The sequence below is a fragment of the Tupaia chinensis genome, unplaced genomic scaffold (genome assembly GCF_000334495.1).
Source record: "Tupaia chinensis unplaced genomic scaffold, TupChi_1.0 Scaffold149424_1, whole genome shotgun sequence".
NCBI lineage: Eukaryota > Metazoa > Chordata > Mammalia > Scandentia > Tupaiidae > Tupaia > Tupaia belangeri.
Genome location: NW_006209268.1, coordinates 2,267,393 through 2,289,357, shown reverse-complemented (window position 1 = coordinate 2,289,357; position 21,965 = coordinate 2,267,393). Strand labels below are relative to the sequence as shown.

The window sequence follows — 21,965 nt, the reverse complement described above, 5'->3', positions numbered from 1 at the left end:
GCATCTGTGCGTGCGTGCCCAACTTCCAAGAGGAGAATGAAGAAGGGATTGTGGTGCGGCCATCCCTCTAGGGGGTGCGATTTCTTGCTTTCTGTCTCTCTCTGTCTCTGCTGAGCTCATGCGTCTTATAGCAAAACAAATAAATAAACAAAAACACAAACAAAACTCTGTTGGGAAAAAAAGACAAAATTGTACTAAGAAACTTAAAATGTCCAATACATTTCCATCACTTATGTTATTTATTTTGTGATAAGACAGTGTGTTTGATGGTACGTCTCTACATAAAATGACAAATTGAAATAGCCTTTATGTAGATGTTAAAGATAATGAATGCATAATACAAAGTTGGTATAATATTTTTGCAAGAATGAAAACTATCCACCTAAACTGAATTTTTGAGTAACTTTGGGTTAGAAATAACTTTGCAAGATAGAGCTTGGCCAAAAATAATACAGAGAACAGGAGCACGTTTTTCTTTATGAGTGAAAGCTGGCAGTGAACTGTGAAAATCCTGAATTTGTATTCATTGATGTAAATGTTTGTTCAGAATGCCAGTGAAACCTCAGCTTCCCAAACCTTTCGTTTTTGCACAGTGCTTTTCTTCTCTGTCCCCCTTCTGTAGAATCTGGAGCCACTCTTCAGATCTCTCTGTATTCATGTCTGTCATTTGTATAATCAGTTCATCTGTTGGTTTGTTCATTCCTTCACGATTTCATTTCTTACTGAGTTACTACAGTGGGTACTGAGCATATAAAACTGAGTAAAATATCATTTCTGTCCTGGAAAATCGTTTACCATTGAGAGACTTGTAAAGAGAGAAAACATATTGTAATGAAATAAAATTTTGAACAAAATACTGTAGGACTAAAGAGAAATTGATTAGCTGCCTGGAAAACTGGGGAACTCTTTCTCAGAGCAGATGATATATATTTGAGCAGTTGTTGCTAATTGTTTTAAAGGCTGCCAACAAATCAGCAAACTTAAGTAAATGAAAATAAATCATTTCAATACATTCAGAGAGCTGTGTGGCCACCAGCCAAAGGCCTAAACCTATAACTATGATTCAAAGGCCTGTATTTAAATGTGCAAAAAATGTGATTTTGGTCTGATTTCCTAGTTAGTTTTATAAATCTCAAATGAAATATATGTGGTTTATACTAAACTTTGTATTTCGAAGAACTAAAAGAATTTGATATTATTTCATTATAGTGTATAGAGAAAAATGGGGGCATATACTCTGTAGTCATTACCACCAATATCTTGTTTTGATGATTTTTGTAATATAAATTTTATTGTGTCTATTGTCTGAAATGTTTAGACCTCTTTTTCTTAATTTTTCTTTATAGCAACAAAAGGAAATTGCTTTTCTTTTTATTAACCGAACTTAAGAAACTATTAACTAACTTTATATTTTAAAAGTCTTTTTGAAAACAACCTGAGGGAGAGAGTAAAATTCCCTTCTGTCCCTATTGACTAATACTGGGTGTATTCTTTCATCCTATAATTAGGTGTTAGTTTCTAGAGTGTTCTCTTTGTGTAGCTCTCAAAGGGAATTCAGTTTTTAAAATAAGAAAAAAAATCCTCTCAGTGACACCCCATCTTTAACATACAAAGCTGGTGTAATATTTCTCTCATCTGGGCATTAGAATTCAGACCCAATATAAAAAGAAAATCTTCATTTCATGCTGTGTTCTTTTTCTTTCCCAGGAATGGGAATATGAAATAGAGGCATACTTCTCTGTAATATTAATGTGAATTCTTAATGGGGTTACCTCAAAAATTATCTCATTTTAAGATAGTGTTTCTCATAAAAAAAAAAAACAAAAAAAAAACAAGAAAAGAAAAAGACCCTCTTTTGATAAAACATAAAAATTCCATGTCTGTCTTTAGCATTAATTGAAATTTCAAAACAAAGGCTATAGTAATTTTTTTTTTGGAGAGATTTTTGCTATAGGGCACCTGTGCTCACCAAAGAGACAGAGAGAGACAGACAGAGAAACAGAAAGCAAGAAATTACACCCCCTCCCCCCAAGGAAGATGGCCACACTACAATTCCTTCTCCATTCTCCTCTCGTGATTTTGGGCATGCATATGCACATGCACCCAGAATGGGTTTTAAGCCTCTGAGTCTGGGACTTGAACTGCGATTGGCCATGTGGGAGTCCAGAGACATAACAATATGCCATCTCTTGGACCCAAGTTATGGTAATTTCAATGCAAAGTATTTATATTGATCTAAAAAATACATATATCTTATTTTTACTTTAATCTATTTAAAATTTGAATTAAAGGGACCCGCAGTTAGCATAATGGCTATGTCACTGGACTTCCACGTAGTCGACCATGGTTTGAGTCCCGGACCCAGTGGTTTAAACTCACGCCGGGCACGTGTGCGTGCGTACCCAAGATCCTGAGAGGAGAATAGAGGAGAAGGGATTGTGGCGTGGCCATCCCCCACGGGGGTGATTTTTCGCTTTCTATCTCTCTGCCTCTCTGTGTGTCTGGCGAGCACCCGCACCCTATAGCAGAAACCTCTCCAAAAAAAAAAATATTCAGCACACATTGTATAAAAGCATAAAGGATTAGTTACTGCCAGATGATAGTAAACAGTTTTTTAAAAAAATTTGAATTAAAAAGTTAACATTTGTTTTTATTTATTTTTTGTTCCAGAAATTGCATTGTGAACTTTGAGGATTTTTATTTGCCAAAAGCTTTTCTTTTTCTTTCTCTCTCTCTCTCTTTTTAATTTGCTGAAGTGCATGTGTGCTCGCAGGAAAGAAACAGAGAGAATGAGATTATGAGAAAGCTCCCCGTGTGGGGAATGTTCACTTCTCAATCATCACTTCTCCATCACTCCCTTTTAGGATTTCGAGCATGCACACATGTGCCCACTATGTTTCTGAAGCTGTAAGTTCTGGCACTTGAATTGCTCACTTTGACCATAAAGGAGTCAGCTGCCTTAACCATCATGCCACTGGCTGACCCATGCTTGCTAGAGAGAGACAGAGAGACAGAGAGAGAAGGGAAATGAGAAATCACCCCCTGGGGCAATGACCATGACACAGTCCCTTCTCCATTCTCCTTTCAGAATTTTAGGGATGCAGGGGACCAGCAGTTAGCGTAATGGCTATGTCGCTGGACAACCATGTACTTGACCACAGTTCAAGTCCCGGACCCAGTGGCTTAAACTCACGCTGGGCGTGTGTGCGTGCGTGCCCAAGATCCCAAGAGGAGAATGGAGGAGAAGGGATTGCGGTGTGGTCATCCCCCCTGGGGGGTGATTTCTCGCTTTCTGTCTCTCTGTCTCTCTCTGTCTTTCTGGTGAGCGCACACGTCCTATAGCGAAAACCGCTCAAAAAAAAGAAAAAAAGAATTTTAGGGATGCACATGCCCGTGATTTTCAAGTCAGCCATGTGGGAGTCCAGCACCTTAACCACCACTACACCTGCCACCTGCTGGCCCCAGGCTTTTTCTTTTCTTTCCTTTTCTTTTCTTTTCTTTCTTTCCTTCCTTCCTTCCTTTCTTTCTTTTTTTTTTTTTTTCTTATTTAGGTTTTTGTTATAGGGCAAGTGCACTTGCCAGAGAGACAGAGGAAGTGAGAAATCACCCCCTGGAGGGTTGGCCAGCAGCAATTGCTCCCTCCGTGGGATTTTTTTTTTTTTTTTTTTGAGGGGTGTTTTTTTTTTTTGTTTTGTTTTTTTTTTTGCTATGGGGTGCATGGGCTCGCAAGACAGACAGAGAGAGACAGAGAGACAGAAAGTGAGAAATCACCCCCCAGGGGGGGTGGCCATGCCACAATCCCTTCTCCTCCATTTTCCTCTCGGGATCTTGGGCACACACGCACGCACACCTGGCATGAGTTTTGAGCCACCGGGTCCGGGACGCGAACCGTGGTCAACTATGTGGGAGTCCAGCGACATAGCCATTATGCTAACTGCTGGTCCTCTCCTGGGATTTTGAACAGGCATGCATTCGTGCCTGCCATGATCTTCAAGCCACCAGGTCTGGGGCTCAAACTGTGGTCTGCCATGTAGGAGTCCAGTACCTTAACCATTATGCCACCTGCTGGCCCCTAGTCTTCATTTTTTAAGACACCATGCTCCTCATTTATTTTTCCAGTTCATTTAATGTATAAATTATCAGTAGACTTGAAGGCATGTACAAGATAAGTATATACTTTTTTGTATTTATTTCATTTTTCAAACTTTATAGCTCAACCAGGAAATGACATTATACATGTTTGCAGTATGTATCTAGTGATTAAGACATGGGGAAGCTTGTGATAACATGGGCAATATAGAAAATAATACCATGAGCTAAAGGAGGAGGAAGAGTAGCAAGACAATGAAGAAGGTTATTAGACCAGACTTAGGCATCAGTAGGTTGTAGAAGAAAGCTATTAGGGATTGGTGTGTAGCAGCATGTCAAAGATTGGCCCAGGGGGCCAGCAGGTGGTGTGGTGGTTAAGGTGCTGGACTCCCACATTCTGACAGTGGTTCAAGTCCCAGACCCAGCATCTTGAAAATCATGTTGGGCACATGTGCATGCATGCCCAGGATTCCAGGAGGAGAATGGGGGAGAAGGGATTGCAGTATCACCATTTCCCCTGGTGGAGGGTGTGGGGGTAAGTTCTTACTTTCCCTCTCACTAGCTCACTGTTTCTCGCTGGCAAATGTACGTGCTCTATTACAAAAACCTAAAAAAAATTCCTAGACTCTACCACACCCCTGGTTGACCTTTTCTTAATTTCTTTTTTTTTTTTTTTTTGATTAAGAATATCACTATTTTTCTACAGGTAAATTTTCTGTATTTTCAACATTTTCTGCTCAAAATTAAAAGAACAAAGCAATCTCAAAGTTTAGAACTGGATCACCTGGTCTTTTCTCTTCTTATCTCTCTCCAGTTCAAAATGTTTGCATCTTTTAATGGCCAGCATCCCCTTTGATCTGCAGTTCAGTTCAACACACCCAAGCCTTAGGACAATCTTCTTTGTGGTTTTAGCCTTCTTCCAGAAAATTGGCTTTGTCTGCTTCCTCTTTCCATACAGGGAACCCTTGCCCTTGTACTGGTTCACTTTATGAGGCTAATGCTTGACACACTTCTTATACAGAGTCCTTCGAGTTTTAGGTACACTGACCATCTTGGCAGTACAGCTGTCTTCACGTTGAGAATGAGAAATCGACGTCCACGATCTTCGCTTCACGCCACTTGCGCCACTCGCGCCTAACAGGAAAGGGAGGAACACCTCCTCTGCTTGACATTTTCTACAAACTATTGGCCCAGTAATTGTAGTTGTGAGCTAGGGATAATTTGAAGGAAGCCACACGAAAAGGAGTAGTTTAAGAAGTTTGCTTATTGACCAGCAACTGGCCTAGGGTTACATTGCTGGACTCCCACATGGTGGACACAGTGGCTTGAAACTCACGCTCGGCACGTGTGTGTGTGTGTGTGTGTGTGTGTGTGTGTGTGCCTAAAATCCCAAGAGGAGAATAGAGGAGAAGGGACTGTGGTATGGCCATCACCCCCACCATGATTTCTCACTTTCTGTCTCTCTCTGTGTCAATGGTGAGTACACGTACCCTATAGCAAAAAACTCTCAAAAAAAAAAAGTTTGTTTTGGAGCCAGCATGGGCCAGCAGGTGGCATGGTGGTTAAGGTGGATCCTACATGGCTGACTCTGCAGTTTGAGTCTTGGACTTGGTGGCCTAAAAACTTAACAAACGTTTGTGTGTGTGTGTGTGTGTGTGTGTGTGTGTGTGTGCATGCATGTGCCTGACTGATGGGAAAGGGATTGCAGTGTAGCCATACACCCTGGGGTGATTTCTCACTTTCTCTCTGTCTTTCTTGTGTCCTATTGCGAAACAAAACAAAACAAACAAAGTTTCTTTCAAATGATCAAGGCAACAAGGGACTTTCTTTATAGTTTCTTAGAAAACTTTCCACTGGTATCCTGATAGTAAATAGCTTAGGAAATGACTGTCAATGATGTCAATGATGCTGCCTCCTTTTCCAAACATTCCCCCCCCCCCCAGGAATATCTTACTATTTAATCTGTGCAATTACTATGTTGTGTTCATTGTGAAAAAGTCTCTGAGGAAAAGTTACAAGTGGAAAGTAAGCCCAATTGTGGTGGCACAAGCAGTAGAGCACTGCAGTGCAAAGCTGGGACCCGATGAGAGGCCTGGGTTCAATTCCAAGACCAACTTGTGCCCCTGCCTGGGGGTGAAGGGACAGGGTACCCCAAGGGGAAGGGCGCTATGGATTGTGAAAGGACAGGCAAATAAAAATGGGGTCAGGCAGATGGGCAGTCTCTGCTGGAGGAGCCCGGGCCCCTAGCCGGTCTGTGCTCATTCTTTTATGGGGAGACAAAGCTGCTGCTTCAGCTGTGGATCACCTTGTGGTCTAAACAAGTCTTTCCTGGCCTTCTCTGGCTGATACTCCAGTTTCTTCTATCTGTAAAGCCCAGCAGTAGATTACGTCTCTGTTTAGAGCTTTTGTATGCCCTGTAGCAATAGTGCAAAGACTATCTACTTTAAGGTGCTCCCTTGCAAACCTGGACAGAGGGGTGCAGTGGCACCTGCCTGTGATCCTAGCTACCTGGGAGGCTGGGGAAGAGGATTACAATGGTGAGATCCTGTTGAAAATACTTCTCTTTGTCTCTTCCCTACCTCCTGCACTGTCCTTAGCTCTCATTAAAAAAAAAAAAAAAAAAGAAAAAAACAGGCCAGCAGGGGGCATAGTGGTTAAGGTGCCCAACTCCCATGTGGTCGACTGCAGTTTGAGTCTTGGACCTGGTGGCTTGAAACTCACACCAGGCGTGAGTGTGTGCCCAAACTCCCAAGAAGAGACTAGAGAAGGGATTGCAGTGTGGCCATCCCCCCTGGTGGGGGGAGGGGCGGGAGGATGATTTCTTGCTTTCTGTCTGTCTTTGGTGAGCACATGCAACCTATACGAATAATCTCTAAAAAAAAAAAAGTAGAAATTAAAGTTCTTGCCCCTTTCCTCTCCATTCCACTGCTTAGTTAAGGACATATAAACATATTGATGTATTTACATAAATGAGGTCATATAATACCTCAATAATATTTCACACCCATCTTTTAATATCCATACCTTATTATTATTAGAACTTTTCCTCTGTGAAAGAGACAGAGGGAGAGGCAGAGAGGGACTAGGAAAAAGAGATGGAGATAGATATTTTTCTTTTTTTTTTATTTTTTTGGAGAGATTTTCACTGTAGGGCGTGTGCGCTCGCCAGACAGACAGAGAGAGACATAGAGACAGAAAGCGAGAAATCACCCCCCAGGGGGGATGGTCACGCCGCAATCCCTTCTCCTCCATTCTCCTCTCGGGATCTTGGGCACGCACACACACGCGCCCGACATGAGTTTTAAGCCACCGGGTCCGGGACACGAACCGCGGTCGACTACGTGGGAGTCCAGCGACATAGCCATTACGCTAACTGCTGGTTCCCGAGATAGATATTTTTGACAGCATTTTGTCTCATTGTGATCCTCCTGCCTCACCCTCCCTGTAACCTAGGATTACCTGCAAGTGCAGCTGCGCCCAGCCTGTACAGGTTGGCCTGCAGCCGAATCCTGGCCTCCCCAAATGGCGGGCCCGTACCTTGTTCTTTTATTGTTTGCATGGTATTCTGTGGGTATTTCTAATATTGATGGATGTTTTCTATTTTATCTCTTTCAAAATGTTTTGCTCTAAATACAAGTGATGCACTAATGCTCTTGTCTATAACTTCGAGCTATTGTACAAGTGATTTTGCTGTGTGAATGCCTAGAGATGTCATTAATGGGTCTGTAAGCTTATAATGACGATAGGTATTATAGGAAATTAGTACCATTTTATACTGTATATAAAAAATCATTTCAGAGGACGCATGCACTCACCAGAGACATGTGCGGGGAGTGGGAGAGAGAGAGTGTATCCTCATGGGTACTTGGGGCATGGTCACACCACAATCTCTTCTGCTCTATTTCTCCTTCCTTTTCAGGATTTTGGGTTTTCATGCACATACACTCAGCATGTTTTTCAATATTGGTCATGTGGGCTTCAGCTGCTTTAACCACTGTGCCATGGGCTGGCCTAGAAGCCTATTTTTTTATTGGAGAATTGTGCTGGCTTTGGGTATTTGGAGAGAAGATATTTGTTCTGACTCTTTCAGAGAGAGAACCATATGCTACATTAAGGTTGTAGCTATATTTATTTATTTATTTATTTATTTATTTATTTATTTAAATTTGACCAGAAAGGGACAGAGCATGTGTGTGTGAGAGAGAGAAAAATAAAATCAGAGAGAAAGTGAGAAACAAGCACAAGCTATCAGGTCCAGGACTCGATCCATGGTCAGCTATGTGGGAGTGTCCAGCACCTTAACCACTAAGCCACCTGCTGGTCCCCCCCCATTTGATATATTTTATAAGCTAGAAAAGAGGAGTACTTTTGCTCTGATGCTTCTTTAACTTGACTAATTCTTCTGAATTGGAGCCATATTTTGGATTCTGAAAAATGTTGTTTATATGAGTACATATACAGAATCATACTTTTTGGTTTATGTTTTGGGAAGAAGTGGAAAGAAAGCAAGTTTATTTTCTAACAGCACAATGTGGTTTCTGTGATGTTAAATGTCAGTTCAAAAACAGGCAGCATTTGAAAATATTTTAAGTTCAACATCTCCCTCTAGTGGACAAAAAGAAAAAGTTCTCCATTTCTCAGATTCTTAATAGGATTTTTTTCTCTTTGTCTTTAAATGGGTGATTTTATTTTTAGGATAGTCTTATGCTTAGAGAAGAATTGAGTATAAAGCATAAAGAGTTCTCTATACTATTCCTCTTTCTTCACTTTTGCTTCTCTTGTTATTAGTGTCTTAGATTGGTATAGTAGAGCTGATATTTTTAATGTGATTTTTTTTAGACACACACACACACACACACACACACACACACACACATGCACACTCACCCCACATACTTCTATACTGCACAGTGTGAAGGACCCAGGTAACTTTAGATTTGATTAAATCTGTGACAAAAATTTTAAAGTTAAATTTATTTGAGAGGAGGTAAATTAATCCTTATGTAAATTACATGAGATATTTTGTAGATCTTTCGGAATTTTCTTATGTATTACAGTACACCTCAGATTTGAAGTATATTGAAAAAATAATAAGTTTAAAACAAATATTTGAACTTACAAAAAAACTCCTTCAGAGATTAATATAACAACACCCAATGTAACCAACCAATACCATTAATATAACCAATATTTACCATTTAGATCATTTTGGCATTTGTCATATTTGTTTCAGAATGAAAAACAAAACTAAGTTGTTATATCATTTAACACTGACTATTCTGAATCCATCCCATTACTACCTCTTGAAAAATAATCACCATTCTGGGGGCCGGCAGGTGGTTTGTTGGTTAAGGGCGCTGGACACCCACATGGCCGACTGTAGTTCAGGTACCAGACCAGGTGGCTTGCTTTCTCACTTTTCTTGCTTTCTTTCTTGCTGTGTCCCTCTCTGGTCAAATTGAAATAAATAAAATAAAATAAAATAATTCTTTAAAAATAATAATCACCATTCTGAAGTTGGTGTTTAATTTTCTGTCTATATATTGATAATACATATTATTTTAGTACTTTGTGTGTTTTAAAATATAGAGAGGCTAACATCCTTTTATACATCCTTATACAACTTGTTCTATTTTTTATCTGTGTTTTAGAGACTTATCCAAGTTAAAACAGGTCTAGTTCATTCAGTTTACAGAATCTTATCCTGTATATATACTGTAATTAATTTATCTATTATCTGACTGAGACTTATGTTCATTCTAAGTTTAAATTCTTATCTACAGTGTTTCCCCAAACATAAAATGTTTTTATTTATGTGGCTATTTTTTTGTGTGTATATACAAGTACTTGGGGGTAAAATATATGCCAGATTATTTCCCTGAGAGGTATACTAATCTGAGAGGAGTTTTCTATCCCCTTACACGTCTTGGTATTTTCAGGTTTAATTATTTTGTAATAGGGTATGTATGAAATTATCTCATTCTCACTGAATTTTTTACTTTCTTGACTTTGAGTGTGTTATTTGTTGGCTTTTTATTTTATTGGCTATAAGGTGAATGTGCTCGCCAGAGAGAGAGAGAGAGAGAGAGAGAGAGAGAGAGAGAGAGATCACTCCCTAGGGAGATAGCTGTACTGCAGTTCTTTCTTCTCTCCTCTCCTATCTGGATTTTGGGCATGCACATGTGTCTGGCATGATTCTCAAGCTGCCAGGTCCAGGACTCAAGCTGGGAATCTGGCCCTGTGGGATCCAGCACCTTAACCCCCATGCCATCTGTTGGCCCTGGTTTTGCCCTTTTATCTTTTGTATCTTTTGTATGCTTTTATTTATTAATAGAAACTTTTTATATATTTGGTTAATAACCTTTGGTTATGTATATTCATTTTACAAGCATTTTTTCTCTCTTTGTAGAGACAGGGAGACAATTTACATTAAATATATACTTTGACATATAGTTTTAAATTTTAATGCAGTTGAATTGAATCACCCAACAGTGATTTTTGTCTTATATAACCCAAAGTCATAAAGAAAAAAGTATTTATTTTCTATTCGTATCATGAGATGGGATCTAATTTTGTTTTTTTTTTCCAAATTGATAACCCATACCAGTTCCTGTACCGGTTGTTCAGTTGTCTATTCTTTTTTGTTTAATTGCTGGAGGCCATGTGTTCTTAATCAGAGAGAGAGGGGAAGAAAACATCCCTTAGTGGGACATGGTCATGCTTTTGTCCCTTCTCTATTTATCCATCATTTTGGGATTTGGGGCACCCCTACACGTGAGCCCAGTGTGTTTTCCAATCTTCAGACTTTGGGTTCGGTCTATGATTGGCCTTGTGGAACCTGGCTCCCTTATCTACTAGGCCACATGGCTAGCCACTTGTCTGTTCTTTGACAGCTTATTGATTTTACTGTTATTTACATCATATATCAAGTTTTGTTATATTCAGGATTTTCTTTCTGAGTACCCTGTTGTTTCACTTACATGTTCATCATATTTGCATCAACATTAAATTGTTTTATTTACCATAACTTTAGAATAACTTTTTTGGGGACCAGCAGTTGGCATAATGACTATATTGTTGGAGTCCCATGTAGTCGACCGTGGTTTGAATCCCAAACCCGGTAGCTTAAATTCATACCGGGCGCGTGTGCGTGTGTGCCTAAGATCCCGAGAGAAGAAAGGAGGAGAAGGGATTGTGGCGTGGCCATCCCTCCTGGGGAGTGATTTCTCGCTTTCTGTCTCTCTCTCTTTCTGGTAAGTGCACGCACCCTATAGCAAAAACCTCTCCAAGATAGAAGAGTAAGTCTTTTTTCTCTTTAAATGATAGAGGACACGTGCACATGAACACATAGCGGTTGGGTGGGGGGAGAGCACACTCAACAGTGTCTTGTCACACTGTGGTCCCCTTTACTCAGCCCTCCAGCTCCTCAGAATCCTGAATGCCTGGCATGTTTTCAAGCAGACCAGGGATTTGAACTTGCAGTTGGCCAGGGGCTTCCAGCTTCGCAGATGCTGTGTTGCCACTGTGTCACAGCAGTTGGTTATAGAATGATTTTTGATATCTGGAAAGGAAAGTTCACCTCTCTTTATTCTTAGTATTTGTGTGGAAGAGGGGAGGGAGGAGAGTATTTTTCTTAGCCTTTTACTCTTCTTTGTGAGTTTGATGAATGGCTTATTACATTCCACCAAGAAATTTTACTGTAATTTTGATTAGGATTGTACTTGTTTATAGCCAAAAGGCCTAGAATGATTTAGACTGGAATTGAATTAGATTTATAGATCAGTTTTTGTATTCATGGCCATCATTTTATGTATTTTTTCTTTTTTTCTGGGACATCTTCTCAGTTTTATATTACAACCTTTCTGTTGAATTTTCATTTCTGCTTCTAGGTTTTTAATGTGTAAGAGGTCTTTCTCATCCTTGACTATACCTGTTTATATCATATTCTTCTTGTCTTATGTTTATCAGATTTTAATTTGACTATCTGAGGATACAAGTCATAATTGTTTTGAAGATTGTTTTCCCCCCTTTCCTTGGTGGTCTTTATTTTCTCTTAGTGTTTTGTATCATTTGCTGATGGTAGTCTCTGAGTTTCGCATGAGTTTTCCTCAAGTGTCTCGTGATCCTTGGCTATAGGTTGATATTTACTGAGGCACTAAAAGGCTGAGAGGAAACTCTTTGCTTTTTTTTTTTTTTAAGACAACTAGATATTTTTTCTTATTATTTTTAATTAACTTTATTTATTATTATCATTATTATTTTCCAGTTTGATCAGAGAGAGACAGAGAGAGAGAGAGAGAGAGGAAGTGAGAAAGCAAGCCACCAGGTTCGCAACTTGAACCGTGGTCGGCCATATGGGAGTCCAGCGCCTTTAACCACCATGCCACTTGCCGGCCCCGAGAGGAAACTCTTTGTATGTGGAACCTTCACGTTTAATTGGGGAACCTTGTGATGTCAGTATGTATAGTTCTTTTCACTCAGAATGGTAGTTTCCTCAGAAAGGACTTTTTTTAGTCTCCTTATAAGTGCTGTAAATGTAGGCGTTAATGCTTTGGGAGCCAATGAGACAGAACTGTGAGGTCCAATTGCCCACTATACAGATTTCAGCTAATCTCTTAATTTTGAATAAAGTAATCTCCAGTCGTGCCTAGTTTTTATTACTTCAGAACCCATTAGCTCTATCTTTCTAGTTAGTAAACTCATTCCCCTTTTCCAGGATGGAGAGGTTAATTTGTCAGGGAGGGAGCAGGCACAGCTTATCTGGGGATTCTAAGTGCTGCTTATAAGGGTTCCAACAAGGTATTCATTTCTACCTCATGATTTGGCTTCAGAGTTAACTGGTTTGCTATGATACACGTGTTTGTATCACACAAAATTCATGTTTTGCAACCTGATCTCCAATGGGGTGGTATTAGGAGGTAGGGCCTTTGGGTAGTGATTAGATCATGACATTGGAGTCCTCTTTTCCTCTTTAGTGAGATTAATGTGATTATAAGGGACTGAAGAGGACAGTTCGTTATTTCTACCATGTGAGGACACATCTCTAAGCCAGAAAGTGGGGCCTCACCAGACACTGAATACGTAGGCACCACGATCTTAAGAGTATTCACTTCAGAACTGTGAAAAATACATTTCTGTCTTGTATAAGCTACAGTTTATGATATTTTTGTTACAGAAGCCAAGTGAACTAAATCATAGTGTTTCCAGTTTCTGATCTTTTGTGAATATGAATCAGCTTGCTATTGGGCTTGTCTCTTTTTATGTATTTAGCAAAGTTAGAAAAGCTGAAACCTAAGTTACTTTTCACTTGCCCATTTGCCTTCCATCTTCTAAATTTGCTTTCAACATTTTTTTGTTGACTGTTATCTCTGCCATTAATTTTTCTCTACCATTCATTTTTATTCCTTATTTTCATTTAAATAGGGGTTTTCAGGAGAAATAATTGAATATGTTCAGTCTGTTTAACCAGTGGTCCTCTCTTCTGTTCTTTTTAAACCTAGATTTCTTTCTCTCTCTCTCTCTTTTTTTTTTTTTCAAAGTCCAAAAGTAAGGGAGTGCAGGAGGAGAGAAAGAGATATTTAAATTATTTTTGTAAAGTATATTTAAATTGATTTCTTCCATGAGCAAGAGACACAGAAACAGAGAGACAGCACCCTAACGGGTCTTGATGCTAAGATCCAGAGTCTTGAGGCCGAGATCCACTTCCAACTTCAATGAGCCCCCAACTGTGGGCATATGCATGCCTAGCATATTCTGGGAGGTCTCTGGACCTGAACCTGGAACCTTCCTGTATGGGTCAGACTGGCAGAGTGTTGCATTTTTCCACTTAGCCACTGTCTGACTTTAAGAGAGAGGTATTTTTGACAGGATTTGCCATTGTGATGCTCTGTCCCAGGCTCCAGCCTCATGCATTAGTGCCCTGTTACTTATGCCACTGCAGCTGGGTCTAAGTATCTGAAAATTTTAATGAGAGGAAAACATCATAGGTAGTTGAACTACATTATAAAAACACCCTCAGAGGTCAACTGAATTAACATTTTAGTATGCTGTATATGTTTTCAGTTGTAGTATGTATTAATTAGATTTTAAAATTTTTGAAATTCTAGTAAGTGCCTTTAAAATACACGTATAGTTTAAAACATTGCTAGAAAATAGCTGAACTTTCTCTTGCCTTTGTAAATTAACCTATTACGATTGAAGCAAATGTTTGATTGCTCACTTTCTTCTATAGCATAATTTTTAGACATTGATGCCTTATACGCATTATTTATGAAAAAGTTAATTATTTTTCAGGAGCAAGATAGTGCTGTACAAAATATGCAGAAGAAAGTAGAAAAATTAGAAACAGAACATATGGACTGCTCTGACCTTTTACGGCGACAAACAAGTGAACTTGAATTTAGCACTCAACGAGAGGAACGTCTTAGAAAAGAATTTGAAGTATGTTTTCTTATTTTTTTATAACAAAATTTTTACATTCAGTGATTGAAGATTAGGGGAAATCTGCAATAAAATATAAAACTACTTTTGGGGTCGTTTATTTATATTGTATATTAGGCTTTTAGTAACTTTTTAATCTAGGCTTGCCTGGTAGCCTAGATAAGGGAGCTGGATTCCACATGGCTGACTGCAGTTCTAATCCTTGCCCCAGCAGCTTGAACAATATTCCAGGTGTGTGTGTGTGTTTGTGCTCAAAATCCTGAAAGGAAAGGAGAAAGGACTGTGGCATCAGCATCTCCCATGGGGGACACTTTCTTTCTCTTCCTCTCTCCTTCTATCTCTGTCTGTCTTTCTCTGGCTAGGCTAGTGCACTCAGCCTATAGCAAAAAAAACCCAAAAAAAAGCAAAAAAAAAAAACAAAAAAAACCCCCAATATGATGGAAAAATAAATGTAGGAGAAGGGATTGTAATGTGATTATACCCCATGGGGGTGGGGGACAGCTGCGCCCCCCCACCTCTCTGTCTCTCTCTGGCAAGTGCACATGCCCTCTGGTAATTAAAAAAAAAAAAGGAAAAAGAACCTTCTGTATCTACGTAAAGTATTTTATATTTTGCCCCCTAATTTTAAAAATTAGTTTATTTTTAGCAATTAATTCTCATGGAATATTTGGGAAGTTCAGAAGTAATTGTTTACATTGCTAAGGTTGAGGATATACCACAAGGAAAGATTTGGTATACATAGGTCCTAAATGACAAAAGTCATAGTAAATTCCAATTTTGTAGTTTGAGTCATATGTACTAGCTAGTTTTGTGAAATGCTTCTCAGGTGAGACTATGTGTGAAAGAAGCATTAATTTGCATGTGAAAAATGGGGATTTTATGAGTGAATGATTCTGAAAATAACTCTAATCTTGAGATTTAATTGGTTTGTTAATTCATTCTTTTTATTTGGCTTTTCCTTGTGGAAAATGAAGTATTTCAATAGTAAGGAAAGTTTGGGGCCAGCAGATGGTAAGGTGGTTAGGGCTGCTGGACTCCCACATGGCTGACCGTGGTTCGAGTCCCAGACTGGGAGGCTTGCTTTCTCACTTTGTCTCTCTTTCTCTCTCTGTCCCTCTCTGGTCAAATTAAAAAACAAGTAAATAAATTATGAAAGTTAAATGAAATAATAAAAAGAAATAGAAAGGAAGGTTTTTCCTAAGCATGATTTATAAATCCTTTTTTTTAAAGAGAGATTTTTGCCATAGTGTGTGTGGGCTCACTGAAGAGATAGAAAAAGACAGAGAGATAGAAAGCAAGAAATCACCCCACAGCGAGATGGCCATGCTGCAATCACTTTTTCTCCATTCTCCTCTTGGGATTTTGGGCATGCATGTACACGTGCCCAGCATGAGTTTCAAGTTGCCAGATCCAGGACTCGAACTATGGTCGACTATGTGAGAGTCCAGCGATGTAACTGTTACAAATTTTTTTTTTTTTTTGCGAGGTTTTTGCTCTGGGGCAACTGCACTCAGAGGTTTTTGCTCTAGGGCACATGCACTCACCAGAAAGCAAGAAATCAACCCCCGGGGGGATGGCCATGCTGCAATCCCTTCTCCTCCATTCTCTTCTCTTCTCGAGATCTTGGGCAGGCACGCACACGTGCACAGCGTGAGTTTAAACCACCGGGTCTGGGACTTGAACCATGGTCGACTACATGGGAGTCCAGTGACATAGCCATTATGCTAACTGCTGTAAAAGAAATTTTTAAAGACTATTTAGTGTTAAAGTACTACTGGTACACTTATTAAATCAGCTACTATCATTTTAATATTCTGAGAATTTTAGCCAAAAAATGCATAAAATCAAGAACAGCAATAGGAATTATCATTTTTGGTAAAAAAGAGGTATAATTCTTATTATTTTCAGATGGTGTGCTTATATTCCTGAATAGTCAAGAAAATCTACTTTAAAGTTATTATTACTATTTCTAGATTTTTGCCATAGGTGCATGTGCTCACTGGAGAAGAGACAGACAGAGAGGGAATGTGATAAATCGTTCCCTAGGGGTATAACCAAGGCACAATTCCTTCTATTTCATTCTCCTCGTGGGATTTTGGGCACATAAGCACTCAAATGTGTCTGGCATGATTTTTCAAGCTAATGGGTCTAGGACTTGAACCAAGGAGTGAGCCATGTGGGATCTAGATCCTTAAGCACCATGCCACCTGCTGGCCCCAACTTTAAAATTATTAACATAAGTAAAAACATTCAATAAGAAGGCTAGGCAGAAAAGTAATATATAATTATGCTTACATTCTTACAATACGTGCAAGCAATAATTAGAGAATATAATACGGAAAGTGTTTTTGTCACCACGGTGATAAAAATAGGAGTAAAATCAATAACAAATACATTAAGAATTATAAAGTTTAACTGAGGGGTCTTAAAAGGAAAATGGTAAGACATTTTGGGAACACTTAATACTATAAATATATGTATCACCCCTAGATTATATCTTGGATTAAAGAAATCTAAAATTTGGGACCAGCAGTTAGCGTAATGGCTATGTCGCTGGACTCCCTCGTAGTCGACTGCGGTTTGAGTCCCGGACCCGGTGGCTTAAAACTCACGCCGGGTGCATGTGGGTGTGTGCCCAAGATCCCGAGAGGAGAATGGAGGAGAAGGGATTGCGACGTGGCCATCCTCCCTGGGGGGTGATTTCTCGCTTTCTGTCTCTATGTCTCTCTCTGTCTGTCTTGCGAGCACATGCGCCCTATAGCGAAAACCTCTCAGAAAAAAAAAAAAAGAAATCTAAAAGTCAATGGAATTATTTTGGGAAGATAGAATCTAAAATTCATGTGTAAAACTGAAGGGATCAGGTCAGAGTACTTAAAACATTTTGATAAAAGAAGAGTAATGGTTTTGAGACTTTATACCAGAAACAAATACGTATTGATACCTTACTGTATCCATTGTGGTTCTTTAGATATATGCAGCAAAAACCAACCTTGGTTAACTTAATTTGTAGGACCTGAAGGAAGCCTAAGAAATCAAGCTCATAGCATATGGATCCCAGAGTCCTTAGGACCAGAAAGGATGGACAAGATTGGGGCAAATTGAAACCAATACTCTTATTCCTTCCTCCCTTCCTTTTTTTGGTTTAGTTTTTTTTGCTGTAGGGTATGTGTGCTCACTGGAGAGAGGCAGAAAGGGCAGAAAGAGAGGGAGAGAGACACAAAGAGAGGAAAAGTAAAAAACCACCCTCCAGAGGGGATAGCCATGCTGCAATCCCTTGTCCATTCTCTTCTCAGGATTTTAGGCAGGCATGTGTACATACCTGGAATGTTTTTCAAGCTGCTGGGCCCAGGACTCAAACCATGGAGTTATCTATGTGGGATCCAGCACCTTAACCACTGTACCAAATGCCTACTCTTTTTAGACACCTTTTAACACTTTGCTTTATACTTAAGTGAATATATACTGTATTGGTTGGTTGACCAGATGGTGCCACATTATAAAAGAAATTAAATTTCTGCAGTACATTTTATGCTAGTTTTACATTTAACTGTGGAGTTGTTCACTACCAGTAATTCTAAATACTTAGTGATTGTCAGTGATACTTTTAAAAGAATTAAAATAAAATGGGATAATAATAAAAAATAAAATTGTTAAGAATTTCATATGCATTAATTTTAGTATATGATATTTAATAGAGCAGTAATACCAGATTAAAGCAACTAATGTAATAGACATTTAGTCTAATAGGTATTTTAAATTTAGTGAGGTTTTTGACACTTAGGCTTCATGAAAGGTGACTTGTTCCTGAGCAAAAAAGTGTGTGTGTATGTGTGTATAAAATATAAAACTATAGTATATTTTAAAAATCTGATAATCTATATACCTTCATGTGGCTTAATCATCTTAACATGGATCAATGATTTCTTAGATTAAAAAAAAATACAAACTCCCAGTCCAATTTTATAAATGTGGTGCTGGATACCACAGAATCAGGGGAAAAGTGAACTGGAAAAAGAAATATCCATGGCTTTTATAAATCTCTTTACAACTGGGGGAGTTTATTATCATGGGAAATAAACTTAACTCAATAAGAAAAAAGAGAAGATGCAAACCTAATTTTGAGAGAGCTGAAGAATTTTGTGAAGATTACAGTACGGAGAGAACAGTCTTTGCAAATAAATTCTGAATTGCTTCTGTCAGTTGTATTCTATATAATAGTAATGTAAAGAGGGGTAGAAGGTCACTAAATATATACTATTGTCTCTAAATATATACTATACTCAAGTGAAAAAGGAAAAGAAAAATGTATTTCACCTTTCATAAGTATCTATGATGTAAGATTCATCTTTTTAAAACTGTCAACTATTTGTAAGAATCACTTTTAAAAATCCATTTGTACTGATTAATAACTATACAGTAGGTAAATGGTGAAATCACCTGGTCTATATGGTCATACTTAATTATTACAAATTTAAATATAATTATCTTATGTTTATAGAGGATTATTAATTGGAAAGTTCATTAAAAATTTGTTAAATGCTGAAGTTTTTGTTGTTAGAAAAGATAAAGATGATTTTTAAATAAAATAATTATATTAATTTTATTTATTATTATTATTATTATTTATTTTGACCAGAGAGAGGAAGAGAGGGAGAGGGTAAGTGAGAAAGCAAGCCACCAGGTCTGGTACTTGAACTGCAGTTGGGCAGGTGGGAGTCCAGCACCATAACCACTACGCCACCTGCTTGCCCTGATAAAGATAATTTTTAAAGAAGTTAAATTTATGAGGGCTGGCAGGTGGCAGGGTGGTTAAAGTTTCTGGATTCCATTATGGTCGACCGTGGTTCAAGCTCTGGACCTGGTGGCTTGCTTTCTTGCTTTTCCTTTCTCGCTCTCTCTGTTTGGTTAAATTAAAAAATAATAAGAAGAAATGAATTAAATTAAAAAAAATTCTTTTAAAAAAAGAAGTTAAATTTATTACCTTGCTAACCTGCAAATTCTGTTAATATTTTATATTTTATTAACTGTGGTTTCTTTTATTACACCTAAAAGTAATGAAATTTTTTTCTTATACTGTTTTATAATCTGAGTGATATACTTCTTTATTAATTCTTAGGTGAATAAAAATATTTGATATTCTCCAATTTATTCCTGTTATCATCTTGTATCTATATATTCCTTCTAAAACTATAAGGCTTTAATTGTTGCCATCCTCAGTGACTGAGTTTTCTACCCTCAGAATTGCACAGTTAGCCATGGCCAAGATGGCACAGAGAACTCTGAATATTTGTATTGAATATTGAGCCACTCCCTCTGTATTTTAAGAGTGGAGACTACTTTTAAGTGAGCTTGCATATGTAAAATAATCTAGAGGATCAAGTATAATTTGGACATTAACAAAGCAATTATAAGTGAGTCATAATTTACAGCAGAGAAATACAAGGAGTGCGCCATAGAGGCAAATACATTTTCATCCATGACACAGGTCTTTTGCTTAGTTATAATGGAAATGCTTATAGATATGTCCATGCCCTTTTCGGTTTTTCTGCTAAGGATTGAGTATGGTGTCTAGCATAGAGCAAGTTCTCTTTGAATGTTCTGTTCTCCTTTTCAGTTGACCCATGTAGTGAAAGAAATATTAGTGAGATTATCATGAAAAGGTATAGAACTGTTAATCTGTTTGTTTTTTAGGCTTTTTGCCATGGGATGTGTATTCTCTCTGGAAAGAGACAGAGACAGAGAGAGGCAGACAGAGGGAAAGTGAGAAATCTTCCCGCCAGGGAGGATGGCCATGCCACAGTCTTTTCTCCTCCATTCTCCTCTTGGGATTCTAGGCACTCGCACACATGCGCCCGGCATGATTTTCAAGCTGCCACATCTGGGGCTTGAATGGTGGTCAGCCATTTGGGAATCCTTCACTTTAACCACCATTCCTGGCCCCTGTTCATTTGTTTTTAATAGTCCTTTGAATGTTTTATATGGTAACATTTGCTTAATAGGATTGAATGTAAACATAATGTGTTTGTACTTATGTGAGGTTTGAATTGAGTGGATGAAACTTCCCTGGCCAAGAGGTCAACTGTTCATTTTTACATAGCAGGTCCCAGGTTCTGAGTTACAAAACAGCATACATTTTGCCTCTGAACAGAGTTGTTTTTTTCATATACTGTGTTAGATACATGGAAATTAAGACAACTATTAAACCCTTCAAAGCAAAATGCCTTATTAAGATTTAAAATATTATACAGGCCTTTTTTTGGAAAACATTCTATGTTGTTATATAAGCCAAATGAGAAAATACATGAAACTAATTCAAAAACTCTAAAATATTAACATCCAGTTGTAGAATTGATCTTCACTGATTATCATAAGTGACTTTAATGCAAATATACTCTCTCATGTAGAAGTGACACTTAACATTATCTGTTCTTTAATGAAGAGTCCATGGACCAGCAGGTGGCGTGGTGGTTAAAGTTCTAGACTGCTACATGGCTGACTGTGGTTTAAGTCCTGGACCTGGCAGCTTGAAAATCACCTTGGGCACCTACCTGTATGTGCATGCCTAGAATCCTGAGAGAAGGGATTGTGGCATTGTCATCCTCCCTGAGGGGAAAGGAGTGATTTCTCACTTTCCCCTTCTTTGTTTCTCTGTCTCTTTGCCAGCACACACACCATATGGCAAAAATCTAAAAAAAAGAAAAGAAGCCCATACTTATGATCAGGCTAACTAATTGCTTTTTAAGGTATTCAGTACGAGATCATAATTAGTAATGGAGTCATACATTGTTCTTACTTATGACCCTTATTTATTTATTTATTTAAATTTAACAATTATTTATTCATTAAAATTTTTTTCTCTTTAAATTTATTTATTTTTTTACATTAATTCACTATGCATTATTACAGCATACAAATGAATTTTCCATCCAAAATACACTGTATATTGACTCAATCAAGCACATCAGCATACATGTTATCAGCAAGTAATTTTCCATTTCTTATGTCTTGTATACTTTGTTTTATTGTTTTGCCATCCTTGATTCCCTATCCCTCACCCTCTGCCATGTCCCACCCTCCTCCCACATTGTCTTTGGTATCCATGGTTGCTTTCTATGCCTCCCCCCCCATTTAATTGATTTGCTAATGAACTTAATTAGTCTAAATATTTCCAATAGCTAGCGCAGCTGATATATACCTATACATGAACCCAAGTCTGACTTTAGGCATAAACCTCAGTGAGTAGAATAAACATACTATAAAGTAGTACCTAGCTGGGGCTATATAGCTTACTGCAGCCATCAAATATGCATTTAAAAAAAATTTTGATATGAACAGTTTTACTGTTTTTTTTTTTTCTTCTGAAACTTTTTAAAAATTACTTAACATTCATTCCCTGAGCATCATCACAACATACTAAATGTGGTTTCCCATCTAGA

At 38.2% G+C, this 21,965-nt stretch overlaps 1 protein-coding gene across 2 annotated transcripts in view; it reads left to right on the top strand.

The window, feature by feature from the left end:
• The window catches only part of CCDC171 (coiled-coil domain containing 171), a 351,100-nt gene that overhangs the window by 32,003 nt on the left and 297,132 nt on the right, over nt 1–21,965 (top strand). For both annotated transcript variants that reach the window (XM_006171185.3, XM_006171186.3), the window contains exon 7: nt 14,383–14,529. In XM_006171185.3, the coding sequence (XP_006171247.1) occupies nt 14,383–14,529 (147 nt within the window). The remainder of the gene's footprint in view (nt 1–14,382; nt 14,530–21,965) is intronic.